Genomic DNA, 19,955 nt, shown 5'->3' on the forward strand with positions numbered 1-19,955 from the left:
CAAAATATATATCTTAGGTACAAGTGAACCAAATGTAAAGTAGTGCTAGAGGATCCTTCACTTTTTTTATGTTCTTGAAAATGAAAATAGTATACTTACAATTCCTTCATAAAAATACCCCTTAAATCATGACATCTTAAAAGTACCTTGACTTATATCAGAGAATATCACATTTTTCAACTCCTATCCCTCTATTTATACTTATCATATAAACGAATCATGACAACAGAATTGTAAATTCCACTTTGAAAAGATGAATATTGTTGCTCTTCCTGACTTTTACTTCAGGTTGAACCCCTGTTATCAGAAATACTTAGATGAACCTCCCCTGTTAACGCAGTAAAAACTAAAGGCATTATATTAGTATGTAAAATCAAAATACAAAGAAAAAAAATTTTTTAATGATCAAAAATAAAATAAAAGTACGGCTTTACCTATAAAATTATAATTGTATCCTGACATATGGTAGCAAAGACCATACAAAATGTATTCAGAAACTAGTGCTGTTACATAAAAGGTTTCATACTTTTTTTTCTCTAACAGCTTAAAAATCAATTTAAAAAAATTGGCTAACTCACTATTGAGCAGATATTCAAATGCTGAATTTTAAATTCAACATTATCGTATCACTCCTTAAAGATAGGTTGTTATACAAACATTAAAAGTGCAATAAGTTAAAAAACAAAACAAAAACCTTGGTTTAGTATAGCTAAAATTTATGTATAAAGCAGAGCACTAAGTGATGTAAAAATCTGTTCACCAGGGCTTCCCAGGTGGCGCAGTGGTTGAGAGTCTGCCTGCCAATGCAGGGAACACGGGTTCGAGCCCTGGTCTGGGAAGATCCCACATGCCGCGGAGCGGCTGGGCCCGTGAGCCACAATTACTGAGCCTGCGCGTCTGGAGCCTGTGCTCCACAACAAGAGAGGCCGTGATAGTGAGAGGCCCGCGCACCGCGATGAAGAGTGGCCCCCGCTTGCCACAACTAGAGAAAGCCCTCGCACACGAAGACCCAACACAGCCATAAATAAATAAAAAAATTTTAAAAAAAGTTAAAAAAAAAAAAATCTGTTCACCAGAACAGAATATCAGATAGCAGCGAACGAACACTGTAAGCTCAAAGAAAGCAGCAGAAAAATCTCTCAGTCAGCTTGTGTTCACATAAATTTTTTAACCCTATTCTTCCCACGTTTCGCATGCCCTATCGTAAACAAAATCTATCAATACAAACTAAGACCAAGAAATTCTGAACTGATGTTCAGTAAAATGCAGTTTGGCTTACTGCCAAAGGTATTAAGAAAAGTAAGTTCGGCGTGCATGCTACAGAGCTTGAGTTAACCCAGAAAAACAAAGAACAAATCTTACTGTGGTTACAGATCAAAAATTCACACTAAGGAAAAGAAAGATTTGGCATTTAATATAGAAACTTTCCAATACATTTTAAGGTATACAGAAAAGGCCAGTAATGAAAACAGTGACAATCAGGACAGCAGAAGCAACATGACCTAGATATACTTTGTTGTATAAGAGCCTATAGATTGACAGAAAAATATTCTAATTTTAAAAGTCAACTATATTACACCCTACTCGCCATTACTAATTCCATTTAAGATTATTAGGACTTTAAAAGTGGGACAGATAAAAATGATACTTCCAGAGTTCAACACAAATGCCCAAACCAAAACAAAGCAAGAAAGTTAGCTGACATTTAAAGTAGCCTCAACAAACGTGATTTTTTTCCCCTTTATCATTCATATTTTTAGTTTTCTTTTTCAGCCCTTAAAAACACTAGCTGGAATTTCTAAAGCTGTGAGACAATGCATTTCTTTCTTTTCTTCTCACTTAAAACAATAAACTCTAAGTATAACACAACTCATTAACAGCATCCCTTAAAACACTGTCCTGACACAACTCAGGATCTGCTTCTTGGCCCTTCAAACTGGTGGTGCTATTTTGCTGATTCAACAGATACTTGTTTTTGCTTATGATGATCTGGTCCTTGGACAAACTATTTACAATGCAGTAGCTCTAAAGAAACCTAATTTCTCAGAATCATTAACTACTTTCCCTGAATATATAAAAACATGAAAGAGGAGCTTCTAAGTTGAGCTTTCTAATACTCACAGTTTGAAATGGTTCAGAATGGTTGATAAAGTGTTTGAGATCTAACTCAGTTCCCTTCTACAGAAGTAGTAGGTACCTCTGGTGAATCACAAGGACGGCCCCAGTTCAAGCTTCACTCAATCTGCTCATCAAATCTAAATCAGCTCCACCAATGAAAACAAATTTCAAGATTTGTTTCATAATAACTGTCTTACAATTAAGTTATAAGTCACACTGCCCAAGTTCTGAAGCAAAGAGAAAACAAAGTCAGTCAGGAGCTATGCTCATGGTATAAAGCTTACAAGAAACGAAAAAAACAACACATCAAACAAGAACTATATAGCTAACATCTTGGGTCCAACGTTCAGCGATGCTATCACAACTGTTTTGTCAGTCTGACAGCTGAACCAATTTCTATGTTGAGAAAATACACCGGCATACTACCATTTCTCTGTAAAATACATACAAGTCTCATATAAACTCCTCCTCACAGGAAACACTGATTTTATATTAAATTGTCTTTTCAAAACAATTTTGCATCGAATTACAATAAATTACAAGTCACTGTTGTACACCTTAAATTGCTTAAAGCAGTATTTAGATGTTTATACAGAGAATGATAGTAATATACAAGAGCACTTCAGTAAGAATTTGATGATCAATGTTTAAAGTAAAAAGAGTTTTTATAACCAAGCTGTACGGACATTAGGGGGCTTAGGTCTTAGCAACAGGCCACTGGATGTGTCAAAAGCTGATCGCTCACTCTTACAACTGAGACCACTGGTAGCACTGGATGTCCTGGAAGCTCCTCCTGAAAATATATAAAGAATAAGAAAAGATTTGAATTATTTAAACTAAATATATAAATCATCATCTAATAAACTTCCTCTCCTATCTTGAAGCCCATAATAAAATTTTCTTCCCTATCTCACAGGTGTGTTTTTAATAGTCTAATTTGATTCTCAACCAGGAATGTACTTCTGAATTCCCCGTGGAACTTAAAAATAGAATAACAAACATGCCCAGACTCTATATTAGGGCATTTTGATTCAATAGATTTGGGGTGGGAATAAATGTTTTTAAAAGCTTCTCAAAGGATTCAAGTGGGAAAAAAATCTCTATGTATAACCATTTATACATTTATTCAACAAATAATTTACTGCTTTTAAGGCATAATACTAAGTGTGAGTAACTGGAATAAGACCCTTTCTTAGTCATGAACTGTGCCAAGGAAATGATGCTTGAGGGATGAGTGAATGGAATTACTAGTCATTTGAGTGTCTAAGATTACAAGCGGTTCCAACTTTCTCTTAGGATTAGCTTCTACAGACTTTATAGTTCTGAACACATACATGAACCAACAGCATAGACTTCTGTAGGGAAAAAGGTCTGGCCTTTCCATGCGTCACACACCCTAGCACTCAGTGGTCACTCCCACCTGCGTTCTCCGGGACACACTACCGGCCAGGCATGTAACGGATCGTATGTTAAGCATTAAGAGGGATTAATCTGATGACTACAGATTGCTAATTCTTCTTTTAGTTACCAATGAGGAAGAAAAAGCACATATTAGGGCTGGAAGATACTACTAAAAATTCTTAACTGGCTAAAGAGAATGTTTCAGCAACTTTTAAAGAGCATATCTGTTCATTTCTTCCTTAAATAAACATATTGAAAGTAAAAGTCTCTCCTCCATGATCTAAGAGATAACTGATATTTTCAATTGTTTTATCTCCTGGTTTCCTTCCTATGTTGCCATTAAACACTGTAAATGAAACCTGAAATTAACGAAGTAACACAAATAAAACAAAGCATGCCAGTGAAAAACAACAGATTGCATTCCAGAAGTCAGCATTTTAAAACTCTATCATAAGAACCGAAGCTATATGTTTTTAAAAGGACAAAAGACACGAACAAGTACAAAATAATTTCGAGTATGCTTACGTAACGGGCTGTACTGGCCAAGAGTGGACCTCACTCGCCTGGAGGTCGGGGATGAGCTGAGATGACCCATGTTGCGGTGATAATCCATCAGCTGTTCTGAGCGTTTCATACCAACTGTTGGTTTCACAGCTTCAAGCCTTTTCAATAAAGCCTTCATTTAAAGACAACCAATTTAAAAGCCAACGTTAGATAAATAGCAATAGTTTTTTAAAAAGGCGAATACTTTCTAGAACCTGAAATTCACAAAATAAAGTAGAAAAGACTTAAAGTCACTGTGAAAAAATATTTCAAATAATGTACTTTCAGGAAAATCTAAGGGTTTTCACCTATCCTATGGCTAACCAAAACCGCTATGATTTTAACAACCGACTGTAGGCACATCTCTCTTCTTTGTCGGGTTACAATCTTAGAAAAGGTGCTGTAAGCTGAAATACATTAAACCTGATTTTCTCATAGAAATGACATAACGGGAGCAATAATGCTAAGAGCCCAGTGTTCAACCGTAGAAATGACTGTGAACATCGCTAAGCTACTATAAGTTCTATCTATATATGCGCACAGAGCAGTGACTGCCAACCTGTTTACTTTCCAGTGGTGCCTCAGGGCTCCTAGGACGTTGAGGAAAGGCCAAGTGGGCCGCCCTCTCAGGTCTCCCACTCCTAACTTCTACCAGCCCAACTATGCTTTCTGTATTGTCTGTTTTATATATTGAAGATTCTGCATAAAATTGTTTGGAAAAAAAAAGTTTTTGCTCTTAAGAAGTTTGAAATCAACTACATAGAACATAAAGCTTTTTAAAGATTGTATAAACCAACTAGCCAAGGCAAGATAGTATCCAGTAGCGTGGTATGTGCATTAATAACGATTCTGTAACAGAGGCTAATGTGTAATGTCCCTAATTTTATTCATAATCCTTCCTTCACAAATCAGAAGGTGAAAGAGTTTCTTTTGTTTGATTTTCACAGGCTTCGGTGAGAAAGGAATGTTTCAGGAGACCAAATGGATTGGGGAACTGATCCATGGTTGTGTTTCATTATTTTCTTTATTGACTTAAACTTTCTCTGTAGCAAGTTGATCTTTATTGAGAAGAGAATCCTGTCCTGCACTAAGATTCACATTATAAAGTTAGCCTCATGAGTTTAGTCATAGGACAAGTTTTCTCTGGACAATCTTTTTTCCTTCTCCCTCAACTTAGTTTTTTCTTTGTATTGTGGTATAATCCACGTAAGATTTACCATTCTAACCATTTTTAAGCCTACAGTGCACCACCACCAACCGTCTCCAGAACTTGTTCTCAACTGTTATCAGCCCCCTCCTGCCCTGCTATTCTGAGGCTCCATTATCAGTGTTCCTGTGCGATTCCAGAGAAGCCAAAATGTTCAGGGAAGAGCTACCGAGGAAAGGAGAGCAAGGGCTGTAGGATGAAAGGAGCCTGCAGACGAACGGCAGAGGCGCAGGACACAGGAAGAAGCAGCCGGACCCACCCAGAGGACTCAGCCTGCCAGCTCACCTTCCTGCATGAAATGCCCTTCTTCAGTTCTGAGCCTTCAAAAGCTAGAAAAGAGTCAACTCCTCAGTGAAGTCTTACACAATTAGAGTAACGGTTCTCTTTGCTGAGTTCAGAGTCAGGATTTATCTGTGGTTCCACCTGACTATAAAGTCTACGGTCTTTCCATCATAACATGCTGCCCTTCTCTCTTTGTAGACAGAGAACCTGTACAATTTAGGTGCCAAGACCTACCAACTAATATATCTCCTCCACCTGCAGTTTATAACTGAGTAAGAAACTTGCTGGGTATCACATCATCAATGTGTTTTACTGGGTAGAGAACCATTCGCTGTTTTATCTGATTATCCTATTAACTACCCATTGAGCTGTGCACGGTGGAATGGACAGCACAGAAAACTTGGTATTTTCAGTTACCTACTAATTTTGTTTTTTTTGCTGGTAGAAGTCTCAATGTTTTTTAGATAAACTGCTAATTCCCTAAATTTATTCATTTGGTTGTATGTATATTTTTCTTTTACAAACTTTAAGAGAATTGCAATGCTTATTTATCAGATATAAAACATATAAAGTAATGTGATCAAAATCAATTTTGAAATAAGTTAACAGTAAGGCAAAAAGTAAACCCATTCTGTAATGCTGATATGTCACTTATCAAGTTTACATGCAGAAACCTGGGGAAATAAGAGAGCAATGATTTGGTTCAGCTATCCAGATCACACGGAACCGTGCCAGGTATCTGTGTGCGACATGAACACAACAAGCTCAGCAAAAGCTAAAGGGATGATTTCAGATACAAACAGCTCTTACTTGTAGAAACAATATACTGATAAAAAGATGAAGGATTACAGTAGAAACCCTAAAGTCAAAAGTATATACATTTCAATCTAGTCATCAATTTACAACTCCTGAGTAAGACTTAAAAATGATAGCTCAAAATACTGTAACACTTGTAATTGAGTGATAAAAAAATATAAGTTTTCTAGCCAGAAAGACCTGGATTTAAACCTTTGCTCTGCCATTGATTGTGTGACCTTGGTCAAACGACTTAATAGTGATATTAACAATGAAATAAAACTCAGAGTCAGTTTAGGGTACTAAGTGAGATAATGCATATAAAATGCTCAGAACAGTGCCTGGCATATAGTAAGGACTTATTAAATATTAATTGCTATCCTTAACACTGCTTTGATTATTTTCTAGTTGTTTGACACACTCTAGTATTATCTTCATAGCTAAGTTATATATTAAATGACAGGGCAGTATTTTATATTTTTTCTTATATCCATTCCAGTTTCTTACATAGCTCATTGCAGACATTAAACAAATATCTGTTTAATGGATTGAAAAATGTAAGAATGGTTACTTATATTCCCATTTATGGTTTACAAAATCTTAGAACTGCTACTCAAATCAGATTCTAATAATGAATCCAAACAGTTTGTTCAAATATCTCTGTCCTATGTAGGAAGTATCACTCTTTTTCGAAAGAAAATTAACCCAGCCTGAATCCTGTCTTCTGAGGTAGAAAGGTTAAAACGAATGAATGGACAAACAGTGAGTTAATGATTTCTGCAGCTGTCGGCAGAGGAGAGTTGCTTTATTGTTTCTAAAGTGAAAAAGCAAAGACCCCGAAGGACATTAAAGAGTAACAAGTGTCCTACAGTCTGGGACAATCAGGACTGTTCTACATATTTGTCTATAGCTGGAGTCGTATTCAGTTATCATTAGCTTGCTTTCTTCTATGGAAGGAGATAATAGACAATAAGCAGAGGAGGAAGACCAGAGTGAGTGAACTGTAAATTATTTCAAGACCTTGGAACAAAGGTACTGACTAATCCACAGATGATACTCATACTTGGTATGAGATTTGCTATAAACCTTCATCTTTGTGACAACATATCACTCTCTCTCTAATAGTTTTCACATCTATCTAAAATTACCTCCCTAAACCAGCAGACAAAGAACAGAAGAGGGAAGAAGGATTTTATTGCTCATTTAATGTTTCTAAGACTGGTTTGAATTTTATAAATTTACATTGGGTTGGCCAAAAAGTTTGTTCGGGTTTTCTGTAAGATGTTACAAAAGCCCGAACAAACTTTTTGGCCAACCCCACACATGCATTACTTTTACTTTAAAAATATTTTAACACAGTAACTCCTGAGTGGAAAGATTATGGTTTACTTTATTCAATTACTCCTCTCCCCACCCCCTTTTCACAGCTCAGGAAACTGACATACATACATTTAAGAGCATGAAATAGCCTCATTACTTTTAGAGTAAGGTGAAACTATAAGTATCCTCACTGACCCCTTCTCCTTCTGCTAAAGTTATTCTTGCACTCTTTCATGAAAACAGAATTCATATTATGTCCAAATGAATATAAAGAGACATGGTTTAACAGGAATATTTCAAAATTCATGAATTAAAAAATTTGTTCCCTTTTGAAATAATGAAGTTCTAATATAATTGAGTCTATATGTAGCAAGCACGCCCTCTACTGGATAGAGGGCTCTCCTTTTCTACCTCTTCTGCACAGCACTACTTTGTCTCAAGTCTAACAGCTCTGGAATACTAAGGAACTAATTTGAGAGTACTGGAACAGAACTGCTTTAGTCATCATGCCTGTTAGCCACCTGAACTGGCCTCTATCATTGGAGATGGAGCAAATGAAGGATTATAAATCATGAAAATTATAAAGTAATGGACCCTGCTTGTGCAGTACACCTGACACAAAAGTGCTGTGTGAGTATGTCTGTACCCATGCACGTGTGTTTTGACTACGAACAGTTTAGCAAACAGGTTAAAAGTATATCATCTCGGGGCTTCCCTGGTGGCGCAGTGGTTAGGAATCCGCCTGCCAATGCAAGGGACACAGGTTCCAGCCCTGGCCTGGGAAGATCCCACATGCTGCGGAGCAGCTAAGCCCATGTGCCACAACTACTGAGCCTGCGCTCTAGAGCCCGCAAGCCACAACTACGGAGCCCACGTGCCACAGCTACTGAAGCCTGCGTGCCTAGAGTCCGTGCTCCGCAACAAGAGAAGCCACGACAATGAGAAGCCCGCGCACCGCAACAAAGAGTCGCCCCAGCTCTCTGCAACTAGAGAAACCCCGCACACAGCACCAAACACCCAACACAGCCAAAAATAATATAAATAAATAAATAAATAAATTTATTAAAAAAAAAAAAAAAAAAAAAAAAGTATATCATCTCACACTGAGGAACTATTAGAGCCAATGTGGCTCTAAATAGGGATTTGGTAGGTGGCTGCTTATATAATAAATATACAAAAAGTGATGGTTTACAAAAGTAACCAATTAGAAAATGTAATGAAAAATTTCATGGCACTAGCATAAAAATATATAGTTTTAAAGAAAACTATAAAACCTTACTAAGGTAGAGTATAAGAAGGCTTGAGTAAATGGAAAGACATACCATATTTCTAGATAGGAAGGTAATATTTTAAGAGTGCCAAACACTCTGCAATTAAAATGTAAAGTCAACACAATTCCAACAAAAATTTATAAAAAAACTTTTTATAAAGAAAAAAATCAGTTATTATGAAGAATAAACACAAAGGAATAGCCAAGAAAAAATTTTAAAAGGTATAGAATTAGTTTTATTTTGGTATAGACGATGAAGAGTTAAGCATAAATCTGGAAGATTACTTTTCCTTACAATAACGTAATGATATTTTATAATAAATTATGTTTATTTTCCTGTTTAGCTTTAAGCTACTTTTTCCACTTCTTATGAATTAAGCTTTTGTTTCAGAGCTGCACTGCCCAAGGCCACAAGCCACATGTAGCTACAGAGCATTTAAAACGTGGCTAGTCCAAATTGAGATGTGCTCTAAGTATAAAATATACAACAGATTTCAAAGACTTAGTACCAAAAAAAGGTAAAATATCAATTTTTTATACTGATTACATGTTAAAATGTAATATTTTTGATTTAGTCAGTTAAAATATTATAGCAGAATGATTTCACCTGTTTCTTTGACCTTTTTTTTTTTTTTTTTTTTTTAATTTTTATTTATTTATTTATTTATGGCTGTGTTGGGTCTTCGTTTCTGTGCGAGGGCTTTCTCCAGTTGCGGCGAGTGGGGGCCACTCTTCATCGCGGTGCACGGGCCTCTCACTATCGCGGCCTCTCCTGTTGCGGAGCACAGGCTCCAGACGCGCAGGCTCAGTAATTGTGGCTCACGGGCCCAGTTGCTCCGTGGCATGTGGGATCTTCCCAGACCAGGGCTCGAACCCGTGTCCCCTGCATTGGCAGGCAGATTCTCAACCACTGCGCCACCAGGGAAGCCCTCTTTGACCTTTCTAATGTGGCTACTAGAAAAATTTAAATTATACATGTGGTTCACATTATATTCTACTGTCCTAGAGTATAACAAATAAGACCTTACTATGAAATGGAGAAAAATATTGCTCACATATACATATTACTAAGCATACAAAGTAAAAAGAATAAAATAGTGGTAATTTTCCTCTGTTTATTAAAACAGCTGAGATGTACAATTGATATGGCAGATGATAAAAGCTGTAAACAGAAGCTGCTTAACGGTTTTCATCCTGTTCGTACTAGTAAAGCCACTAGCCATTATGGCTTCAGCTTCTCAAAAGTAAACCCAAGTTCCTCAAAAAGATAAACACAGAATTACCATATGACCCAGCAATTCCACTCTTAGGTATGCACCCAAAGGAACTGAAAGCAGGGACCTGAACAGATACTTGTAGTCAGTGTGCCGTGCAGCATTACTCACAATAGCCAAAATGTGGAAACAACCCAAGCGTCCACCATCAGAAGAACGGGGAATCAAAATGCGGCACATACATATACGGAATATTATTCAGCCACAAAAAGGAATGAAGTTCTGATACAGGCTACAACATGGATGAACCTCAAAAACATGCTAATAAGCGAAATAAGCCAGACACAAAATGACAAATATTCTATTATTCCACTTATATGAAATATCTAGAATAGGCAAATTTATAGACAGAAGGTAGATTAGAGGTTACCAAGGGCTGAGGAGAAGGGAGAACAGAGTGTTATTGTTTGGTACAGAGTTTCTGTATGGAGTGATCAAAAAAGTTTTGGAAATAAGTAGTAGTGATGGTTGCACAACATTGTGAATGTAATTAATGCCACTGAATCAATCACTTAAAAACAAAATGGCAAATTTTATGTTACGTATATTTTACTACAACTATTTTACTACAACTTATGAATTGTACACTTTAAATGAGTATGGTATGTGAATCATATCTCAAAAAAGCTGTTTAAAAAAAGTAACCCCAAAGCTAGGTAACCGGGACATGATTCCGCCACCTGCTAGCTGTTTAACCTTAAGGAAGTCCCTGCGCCCTACTCAGTGTCTCATTTTCTCCTCCACAACAACAGTAGCTCTGTCGTTAGGTTGCTACGAGGATTAAATGACCTAAAATTGTAAAACAGTATGCACTATGCAACTGCTTGTTAAATAAACAAAACAGACTCCAGAGCCATGTGGGAGAGTGAAAATAAGGTAAAACCAGATGTTCGTGACACACACTAATTCCAAATTTTCTTAAATCATGAATGAATCTTGAAACTGCCAGAGTGACATGCAGGAAGTTATGTAGCTCACTACCCACCAACCTCACTTCAACTTGTTTTGTTGTTACCTACTTCCTGCCACATTCAGGGTGACTCTCCTGAAGGGCCCAAGAGTTTACTATTTTTGTAAATATACCAACCCAGCTGGCCAACTCCTGGTGCTAGTGATGGTGACAAAGAAATTCACAAGAGTTGTTACTCTTGCAAGTTCAGGTTAAGTACATAGTTAAACAGAACTGTACTGATGATGAAACATAATGAGGGTGAATTCTGCGAATTATTCTAGTAATTTTAATAATAGCTTTACCAATTATTTTAGCTCTGAATGTATGTGCTCATTAAGGGTCTAATTTTAGTTTAAGATGCTACCTGGGTTTAAAATCTTGGCTTAGCCACTTCCTTACCAGCTCCTTGTCCATGGGTTAATTATTTAACCCTTTTAGGTCTCAATTATTCCATTTGTAAGATGTGGATAAAAATAAAGTATCTACCTGAAAGAATTATTGTCAGGATTCAATAAGCTAACATTTAGAAGACACTTAGAACAATGCCCAGCATTAAAGGCTCAATAAATATGAGCAATTACTATGAATTGCATTTTATAAAGAAAATGATATGCTATGAATAAATAGTTTTTAATGTGAAGATTTTCAACAGTTTCCATATGTATTCCTTAGGACATCAAAGGGTACTTACATGGTTTTTAACAATCAATGTCTTTCATACATTCAAGCAGCAGGGCAACAAATTTGACCTCTCTGAGAATGTATTTATTATTTAAAATAAATGATATATAAATTATTTTAGCTTTCAAGGATAAAATGAAGTGAAATAGATTTAGCTCTCCAGAAGAGAGATGTATCTCACCCTTGGACACCATTTCCTATACTACTATAGTGATTTCACAGATATAGTCAAATAAATAACGGAGCTTTCAGTATTTTCATTTAATATTCCCTTAAAATATAGTTTCCTGGATAAAAAAGCACACATTGTACCTTCCAGGCTCATAGCTCATCATGTATTTCAGGCTATACATATCTATTCCTACTTTTATATAATTAAGTTAGAAAATTTCGCTGTATTGGGTTTCCTGAAAGTTGGGCTAACAAATCAGTACAAATGCATTTTCTCTGATGACTAAAAAAATCTCAGTTACTTACCAAATTTTCTCTTTCAATCCTTTGTTGTTCCCTCTGTCTGTTGAGAGCACTATGATATAACTTAGGGGGAGGACCAGTCGATCTTCTTGGAATCGTACTTTTGCTTCCTGGTTTTTCAGCCTGTCTCGACAGTTCCTTCAAAAGCCTCTGATTTTCCCGATCAATCTGTCTCACCTCCTCTCTTGTGAAAGAGTAGTTTTTCCTGGGTGCTACTGAAGGCTGATCAAAGTGATGTTTTTGTGGTCCCTTTTTATCTAATTGCAGAAAAGCTACAGAAGTGAGCAAAAAAGGGGAAAATGGCTAAACAAAGTAGCACAGAAATATGATAGTATATGCTTTAGCTCCTATAAATGGAAACTACATTAATTCATGAAAAGGGATGTATGAAATAATGCCAATGACCTCCAGGCTACAGTTGGGTAGAAAAAAATTCAGAGGCAGCTTAGAGTTTTATGCTCGTTGGTTTCTTTGGGAATAAAATGCTAACATAAAACCATGAAAATATTTTAATGAGAAATGTACATGGCACTGGTTGTACGCTGCCGGTATAATTTATGGAAAATGCCTTTGTCACATTCATTTTATGTTCTCCTAAGGCAGTTTAAAAGTTAGAAACCTCTGGTGGAGTGCACTGACACAATACTTAGTTGAGATGGTTTTTGTTGGTTGGAGGGTATACTTCAAAAAATAAAATGTCCTCAGCAATGCAAACAACAGCCAGAAAATGGCAAAAGCAAACACAGAATATTCTGAAACCTTCAACTTAACCTGAAAATATTTTACTACACAAGATTTATGATCTTAATATTGGCATTAAAACAAATACTTGTATTATAAAAGTCAAACTTTTATTCCTGACTAAGCAAAAGCCAAATAAATACATTATATAAAAGGAGTTTTTAACAAAGAAAAATATTTTGCATACTATGATTATCAAATGAAGCTTTTATCAACATGCTAAATTCTTATATTTTCATTATTATAACAATATTCATTAAGTCACAATTATTACTAAACATTTGTCAGAAGTTTCTAAAAATATTAAGCTGGCTCAGTGTTTTGGCTTAAGTCTGTGCTAAAAATGAATACATTATATCAGATTAACAGAATGGTACATTTGTTTTAACAATATTTTTTTAGAGTAACCATTATTTGTTTTTATTAGAGCGTACCTTTATGTAAGCTCTTTTACTTCCTTAGTATTTTATGCTGTTAAAAGCACAGTGCAAAGGCAAAGAGGCATTTTAAACTCCATTTAAAAATGTGACTGGTGCAAAAAAGTTAAATCCTTTGAGCAAATTCACAAAAACGAAATCTACCTCCCAACGCTTAAACTGAACACTATCAAAGATTACAGAAACTTTAAAAAAAATGATTAACAGTGGCTTCCTGACAGGAAAAATTAGGAAATCAGTGGTTGATAATTTGTTGAAAACCATACCACACTAATGACAAAACCTGAATAGGAACCCATTTAGAAAGATATACATGGGGTTCAAGATGGCGGAGTAGAAGGATGTGCCCTCACTCCCTCTTGCGAGAGCACTGGAATCACAACTGACTGCTGAACAATCATCAACAGGAAGACACTGGAACTCAACAAAAAAGATACCCCACATCCAAAGACAAACGAGAAGCTGCAATGAGATGGTAGGAGGGCCGCAATCACAATCAAATCAAATCAAATCAAATCCCATAACCGCTGGGTGGGTGACTCACAAACTGCAGAACAATTATACCACAGAAGTCCACCCACTGGAGTGAAGGTTCTGAGCCCCACGTCAGGCTTCCCAACCCAACCCGCAGGTCTGGCAACAGGAGGAGGAATTCCCAGAGAATCAGACTGTGAAGGCTAGCGGGATTTGATTGCAGGACTTCAACAGGACTGGGGGAAACAGAGACTCCACTCGTGGAGGGCACACACAATGTAGTGTGCACATCAGGACACAGGGAGAAGGAGCAGTGACCCCACTAGAGACTGAGCCAGACCTACCTGCTAGTGTTGGAGGGTCTCCTGCAGAGGCAGGGGTGGCTGTGGCTCACCGTGGGGACAAGGACACTGGCAGCAGAAGTTCTGGGAAGTACACCTCGGTGTGAGCCCTCCCAGAGTCTGTCATTAGCCCCACCAAAGAGCCCATAGGCTCCAGGGCTGGGTCGCCTCAGGCCAAACAACCAACAGGGAGGGAACCCAGCCCCACCCATCAGCAGACAAGCAGATTAAAGTTTTACTGAGCTCTGCCCACCAGAGCAACACCCAGCTCTACCCACCACCAGTCCCTCCCATCAGGAAACTTGTGCAATCCTCTTAGACAGACTCATCCACCAGAGGGCAGACAGCAGGAGCAAGAAGAACTACAATCCTGCAGCCTGTGGAACGAAAACTACTTCACAGAAAGATAGACAAAGTGAAAAGGCAGAGGACTATGCACCAGATGAAGGAACAAGAGAAAATCCCAGAAAATCAACTAAATGAAGTTGCGATAGGCAACTTTCCAGAAAAAGGATTCAGAATGATGATAGTGAAGATGATCCAGGACCTCAGAAAAAGAATGGAGGCAAAGATCAAAAAGATGCAAGAAATGTTTAACAAAGACCTAGAAGAATTAAAGAACAAACACCTAGAAGAATTAAAGAACAAACAGAGATGAACAATACAATAACTGAAATGAAAAATACACTAAAAGGAATCAATAGCAGAATAACTGAGGCAGAAGAACGGATAAGTGACCTGGAAGACAGAATGGTGGAAATCACTGCTGCAGAACAGAATAGAGAAAAAAGAATGGAAAGAAATGAAGACAGCCTAAGAGACCTCTGGGACAACATTAAACGCAACAACATTCTCACTAGAGGGGTCCCAGAAGGAGAAGAGAGAGAGAAAGGACCCGAGAAAATAGGTGAAGAGATTATAGTTGAAAATTTCCCTAACATGGGAAAGGAAATAGCCACCCAAGTCCGGGAAGCGCAGAGAGTCCCAGGCAGGATAAACCCAAGGAGAAACATGCCAAGACACACAGTAAGCAAACTGACAAAAGTTAAAGACAAAGCAAAATTATTAAAAGCAACAAGGGAAAAATGACAACATACAAGGGAACTCCCATAAGGTTAACAGCTGATTTCTCAGCAGAAACTCTACAAGCCAGAAGGGAGTGGCACGATATATTTAAAGAGATGAAAGGGAAGAACCTACAACCAACAATACTCTACCCAGCAAGGATCTCATTCAGATTTGATGGAGAAATCAAAAGCTTTACAAACAAGCAAAAGCTAAGAGGACTCAGCACCACCAAACCAGCTCTACAACAAATGCTAAAGGAACTTCTCTAAGCGGGAAACACAAGAGGAGAAAAGGACCTACAAAAACAAACACAAAACAATTCAGAAAATGGTCACAGGAACATACATATCAATAATTAATTACCTTAAATGTGAATGGATTAAATGCTCCAGCCAAAAGACACAGGCTCGCTGAATGGATACAAAAACAAGACCAGTATATATGCTGGCTACAAGAGACCCACTTCAGACCTAGGGACACATACAGACTGAAAGTAAGGGGATGGAAAAAGATATTCCATACAAGTGGAAATCAAAAGAAAGCTGGAGTAGCAATACTCATATCAGATAAAATAGACTTTAAAATAAAGAATGTTACAAGAGACAAGGAAGGACACTACATAATCATCAAGGGATCAATCCAAGAATATATAAAAATTATAAATATATATGCACCCAACACAGGGGCACCTCAATAAATAAGGCAAATGCTAACAACTATAAAAGAGGAAATTGACAGTAATGCAATAATAGTGGGGGACTTTATTAACACCTCACTTATACCAATGGACAGATCATCCAGACAGAAAATTAATAAGGAAACAAAAGCTTTAAATGACACAATACACCAGATAGATTTAATTGATATTTATAGGACATTCCATCCGAAAACAGCAGATTACACTTTCTTCTCAAGTGCACAAGGAACATTCTCCAGGATAGATCACATCTTGGGTCATAAATCAAGCCTCGGGAAATTTAAGAAAACTAAAATCATAGCAAGCATCTTTTCCGACCACAACGCTATAAGATTAGAAATCAATTACAGGGAAAAAAATGTAAAAAACACAAACACGTGGAGGCTAAACATTACTAAATAACCAAGAGATCACTGAAGAAATCAAAGAGGAAATCAAAAAATACCTAGAGACAAATGACAACAAAAACACAACCATCCAAAACCTACGGGATGCAGCAAAAGCAGTTCTAAGAGGGAAGTTAATAGCAATACAAGCCTACCTCAAGAAACAAGAAAAATCTCAAATAAACCATCTAACCTTACACCTAAAGGAACTATAGAAAGAAGAACAAACAAAACTCAAAGATAGTAGAGGGAAAGAAATCATAAAGATCAGAGCAGAAATAAATGAAACAGAAACACAGAAAACAATAGGAAAGGTCAATAAAACCAGAAGCTGGTTCTTTGAGAAGATAAAAAAAATGGATAAACCTTTAGCCAGACTCATCAAGAAAAGATTCAAGGGAGAGGACTCAAATCAATAAAATCAGGGCTTCCCTGGTGGCGCAGTGGTTAAGAATCCACCTGCCAATGCATGGGACACGGGTTCGATCCCTGGTCCGGGAAGATCCCACATGCCTCAGAGCAACTAAGCCCATGCGCCGCAACTACTGAACCTGCGCTCTAGAGCCCACAAGCCACAACTACTGCAGCCCGTGTGCCTAGAGTCTGTGCTCGGCAAAGAGAGGAGCCACCGCAGTGAGAAGCTTGCACACCGCAACAAAGAGTAGCCCCTGCTCACCGCAACTAGAGAAAGCCCATGCGCAGCAACGGAGACCCAATGCAGCCTGTCCCTGGCCTCCAGCCCCTGGGAGCAGCTGGGAGGGGGTCCCTGGATCTTCCCTACCCCTCCCATATCTTTCTGTTCATTGTCACTCCAGCTGGCTGTATTGCTTTTTAATATTGCACCAAAGGTTTTTTAAATAAAATTAAAAAAGAAAAAGAGAGAAGAAAAACAAAACAAAAAAAGCTTTACAGACAAGCAAAAGCTAAGAGAATTCAGCTTTTTTTGTTTTTTGTTTTTAGATTTATTCACACTTTATTTTAACATAAATTCTTTGATCTGGGGGTCAGACATAATTTTTCATTTCAGCAGGACTTTCACATGATTACAGTCACAAAATTGGCACACTATATTAAAAAACTAAATCAGAGCTAGACAAAGCATGCAGCTTTATGCCAATTTAAATCTCATCATGCACCACCCCTCATACATGATCTTGGAAGAACTGGCTGCGAGCTTACTAAAATATTAACCAGAGAATGTGTGAGGTCACAGTTGATTGTTTACAAAATAAAACCTATTTTTCTAGTGCTACTCGTTTTGTTATAGAAAAACGTTACAAATAAAAATTAGTGCTATTCAAGGTGTTCATTTCAAAGTCACATATGATACACAGGTCCAAGCCATTTTTTCCTCTCATATAAAGATATCACAATACACAATGTGGAGACTGAATTACTGAAATACAAAGCATCATAAGAGACTACTACAAGCAACTCTATGCCAATAAAATGGACAACCTGGAAGAAATGGACAAATTCTTAGAAAGGTATAACCTTCCAAGACTGTACCAGGAAGAAACAGAAAATATGAACAGACCAATCACAAGCAATTAAATTGAAACTGTGATTAAAAATCTTCCAATAAACAAAAGTCCAGGACCAGATGGCTTTACAGGTGAATTCTATCAAACATTTAGAGAAGAGCTAACACCCATCCTTCTCAAACTCTTCCAAGAAACTGCAGAAGAAGGAACACTCCCAAACTCATTCTACGAGGCCACCATCACCCTGATACCAAAACCAGATAAAGATACATGCCATGGAGCAACTAAGCCCGTGTGCCACAACTACTGAGCCCGTGCTCTAGAGCCTGCAAGCCACAACTACTGAAGCCTGCGAGCCACAACTACTGAAGCCCACACGCCTAGAGCCCGTGCTCCACAACAAGAGAAGCCACCGCAATGAGAAGCCCGCGCACCGCAACGAAGAGTAGCCCCTGCTTGCCTCAAGTAGAGAAAGCCCGCGCGCAGCAACGAAGACCCAACAGAGCCAAAAATAAATAAATAAATACATAAATAAATAAATTAATTTTAAAAAATGGAATTGGTCACTTTTCAAGCAAAATTTAAAGAGAATATAAGAGTCAGGACTTCTGGGGTTCAAAAGTATAACTACTACTTCAGCTTCCTAGTCTCTCCCAGCAGAAGGTTTTCAAAGTACTTGAGCTATAACCGAGGAACCACGCCCGAGGAGCCACAGCTGCACCTGGACTCGATTTAAACCCTGAATCTCCAGGTTGGAGGGATCTTTGGAAAGGGGGAACATATTTTTGCACTGGGGAGGAATGTAAATCAATGTATGGCCAGAGGCTGGACTGAAGAGGTTTTGAAACGTGTCCATGTTATTTGGCACTCCTCCCATTAAGAAGGAGGGTCTATGCCCTGGGAAGGTTTATAACCATTTAAACCAATAGAAAATGGAAGAAATGATGCTATGTGACTTCCGAGGCTAGGTCATAAAAGGTGATGAGGTTTGTGCCTTGTTTCCTGGAACACTGTCCTTGGAGCCCTGAGCCAGCTGCACTGAGGCTGTGGTATGTGAAGAAGCCAGGCCACGGGGAGAGGCCACACGTGGGTCCTCTGCTCAGCAGTCCTGGTCTTCAAGTCACCCCAAGCCCAGATATCTGACGTGTGAGTAAACCAGCACTCAGATGATTCCAGACCCCCAGCTGTCAAGTCACTCCTGCCTTTGAGTCTCTCCATACCCTAAATGTTGGGGTAATTTGTTATGTAGCAACAGAAACCGATATTTCATCACTTAAAAAAATTTTTTGTGTGATAGACAAACAAAATACCCACGGCCAAGAGCAGTCTACAAGCAGGTAGTTTATTTATTTATTTATTTTTTGGTCTAACTGATTTGGTCTAACCAACTTCTTCCACAGTGATTATGGCTTTGTCAATTTGATCATCTAGTTCTGTTTTGCTTTTATTATACATTTTAAATCAATGGCTATTAAATCTTTTTAGTATATTTGGTCAGTTTATTAATGTAAAACACTCTTGTCCCTTTCAGTAATTTTCACATCCTGAATTCTATTTTGTGTACGACTAAGACTGATATTTCTATTTTCTCCTTGTTACCTGTTTGGCATATCTTTTTCAAGCCTTTATTTTCATTCCTCCTATGCTATTTTAAATATCTTTGCAGGTTGGATTTGATTAAAAAATTTTAACCCCCTCTGATATTATCTTCTGATAAAACCATTTACTTATATTGTTTGATCTCTTTTCTCACAATTTTATTTCTTTAAAAAATGCTTTTTTTGTTATTTCTTCTTTTTTCCCCATTTTTCCCCCTTTTGGAAGACTGACAATGATAAATTTTTTTTTCTCTAATAGACTACAAATGCTATATTCTAATTCCATTCTTCTAGAATAGAAGTTCTTAAACTTCTTGGTCTCAGGACCCTTTCATTACATCTAAAGATTATTGGGGACCCCAAAGAATGTTTATGTGGGTTACAGTTATCAATATTTATCATGTTAGAAATT

The 19,955-nt window shown here is 37.5% G+C and overlaps 1 protein-coding gene across 3 annotated transcripts in view; it reads right to left on the reverse strand.

Moving 5' to 3' along the window:
* Window positions 1-1,726: 1,726 nt before the first annotated feature.
* CFAP97 (cilia and flagella associated protein 97) overlaps window positions 1,727-19,955 on the reverse strand; it is a 35,248-nt gene continuing 17,019 nt past the window's right edge. The window contains exons 3-5 of one of the 3 annotated variants that reach the window (XM_036838806.1): window positions 12,321-12,589; window positions 4,045-4,195; window positions 1,727-2,911 (exon numbers count right to left, since the gene is read on the reverse strand). In XM_036838806.1, coding sequence (XP_036694701.1) covers window positions 2,784-2,911; window positions 4,045-4,195; window positions 12,321-12,589 — 548 coding nt within the window. In that variant the 3' untranslated portion in view covers window positions 1,727-2,783. The remainder of the gene's footprint in view (window positions 2,912-4,044; window positions 4,196-12,320; window positions 12,590-19,955) is intronic. The other 2 variants (XM_036838808.1, XM_036838807.1) reach the window with 2 other exon arrangements.

Source organism: Balaenoptera musculus, chromosome 21 (genome assembly GCF_009873245.2).
Source record: "Balaenoptera musculus isolate JJ_BM4_2016_0621 chromosome 21, mBalMus1.pri.v3, whole genome shotgun sequence".
Lineage (NCBI taxonomy): Eukaryota > Metazoa > Chordata > Mammalia > Artiodactyla > Balaenopteridae > Balaenoptera > Balaenoptera musculus.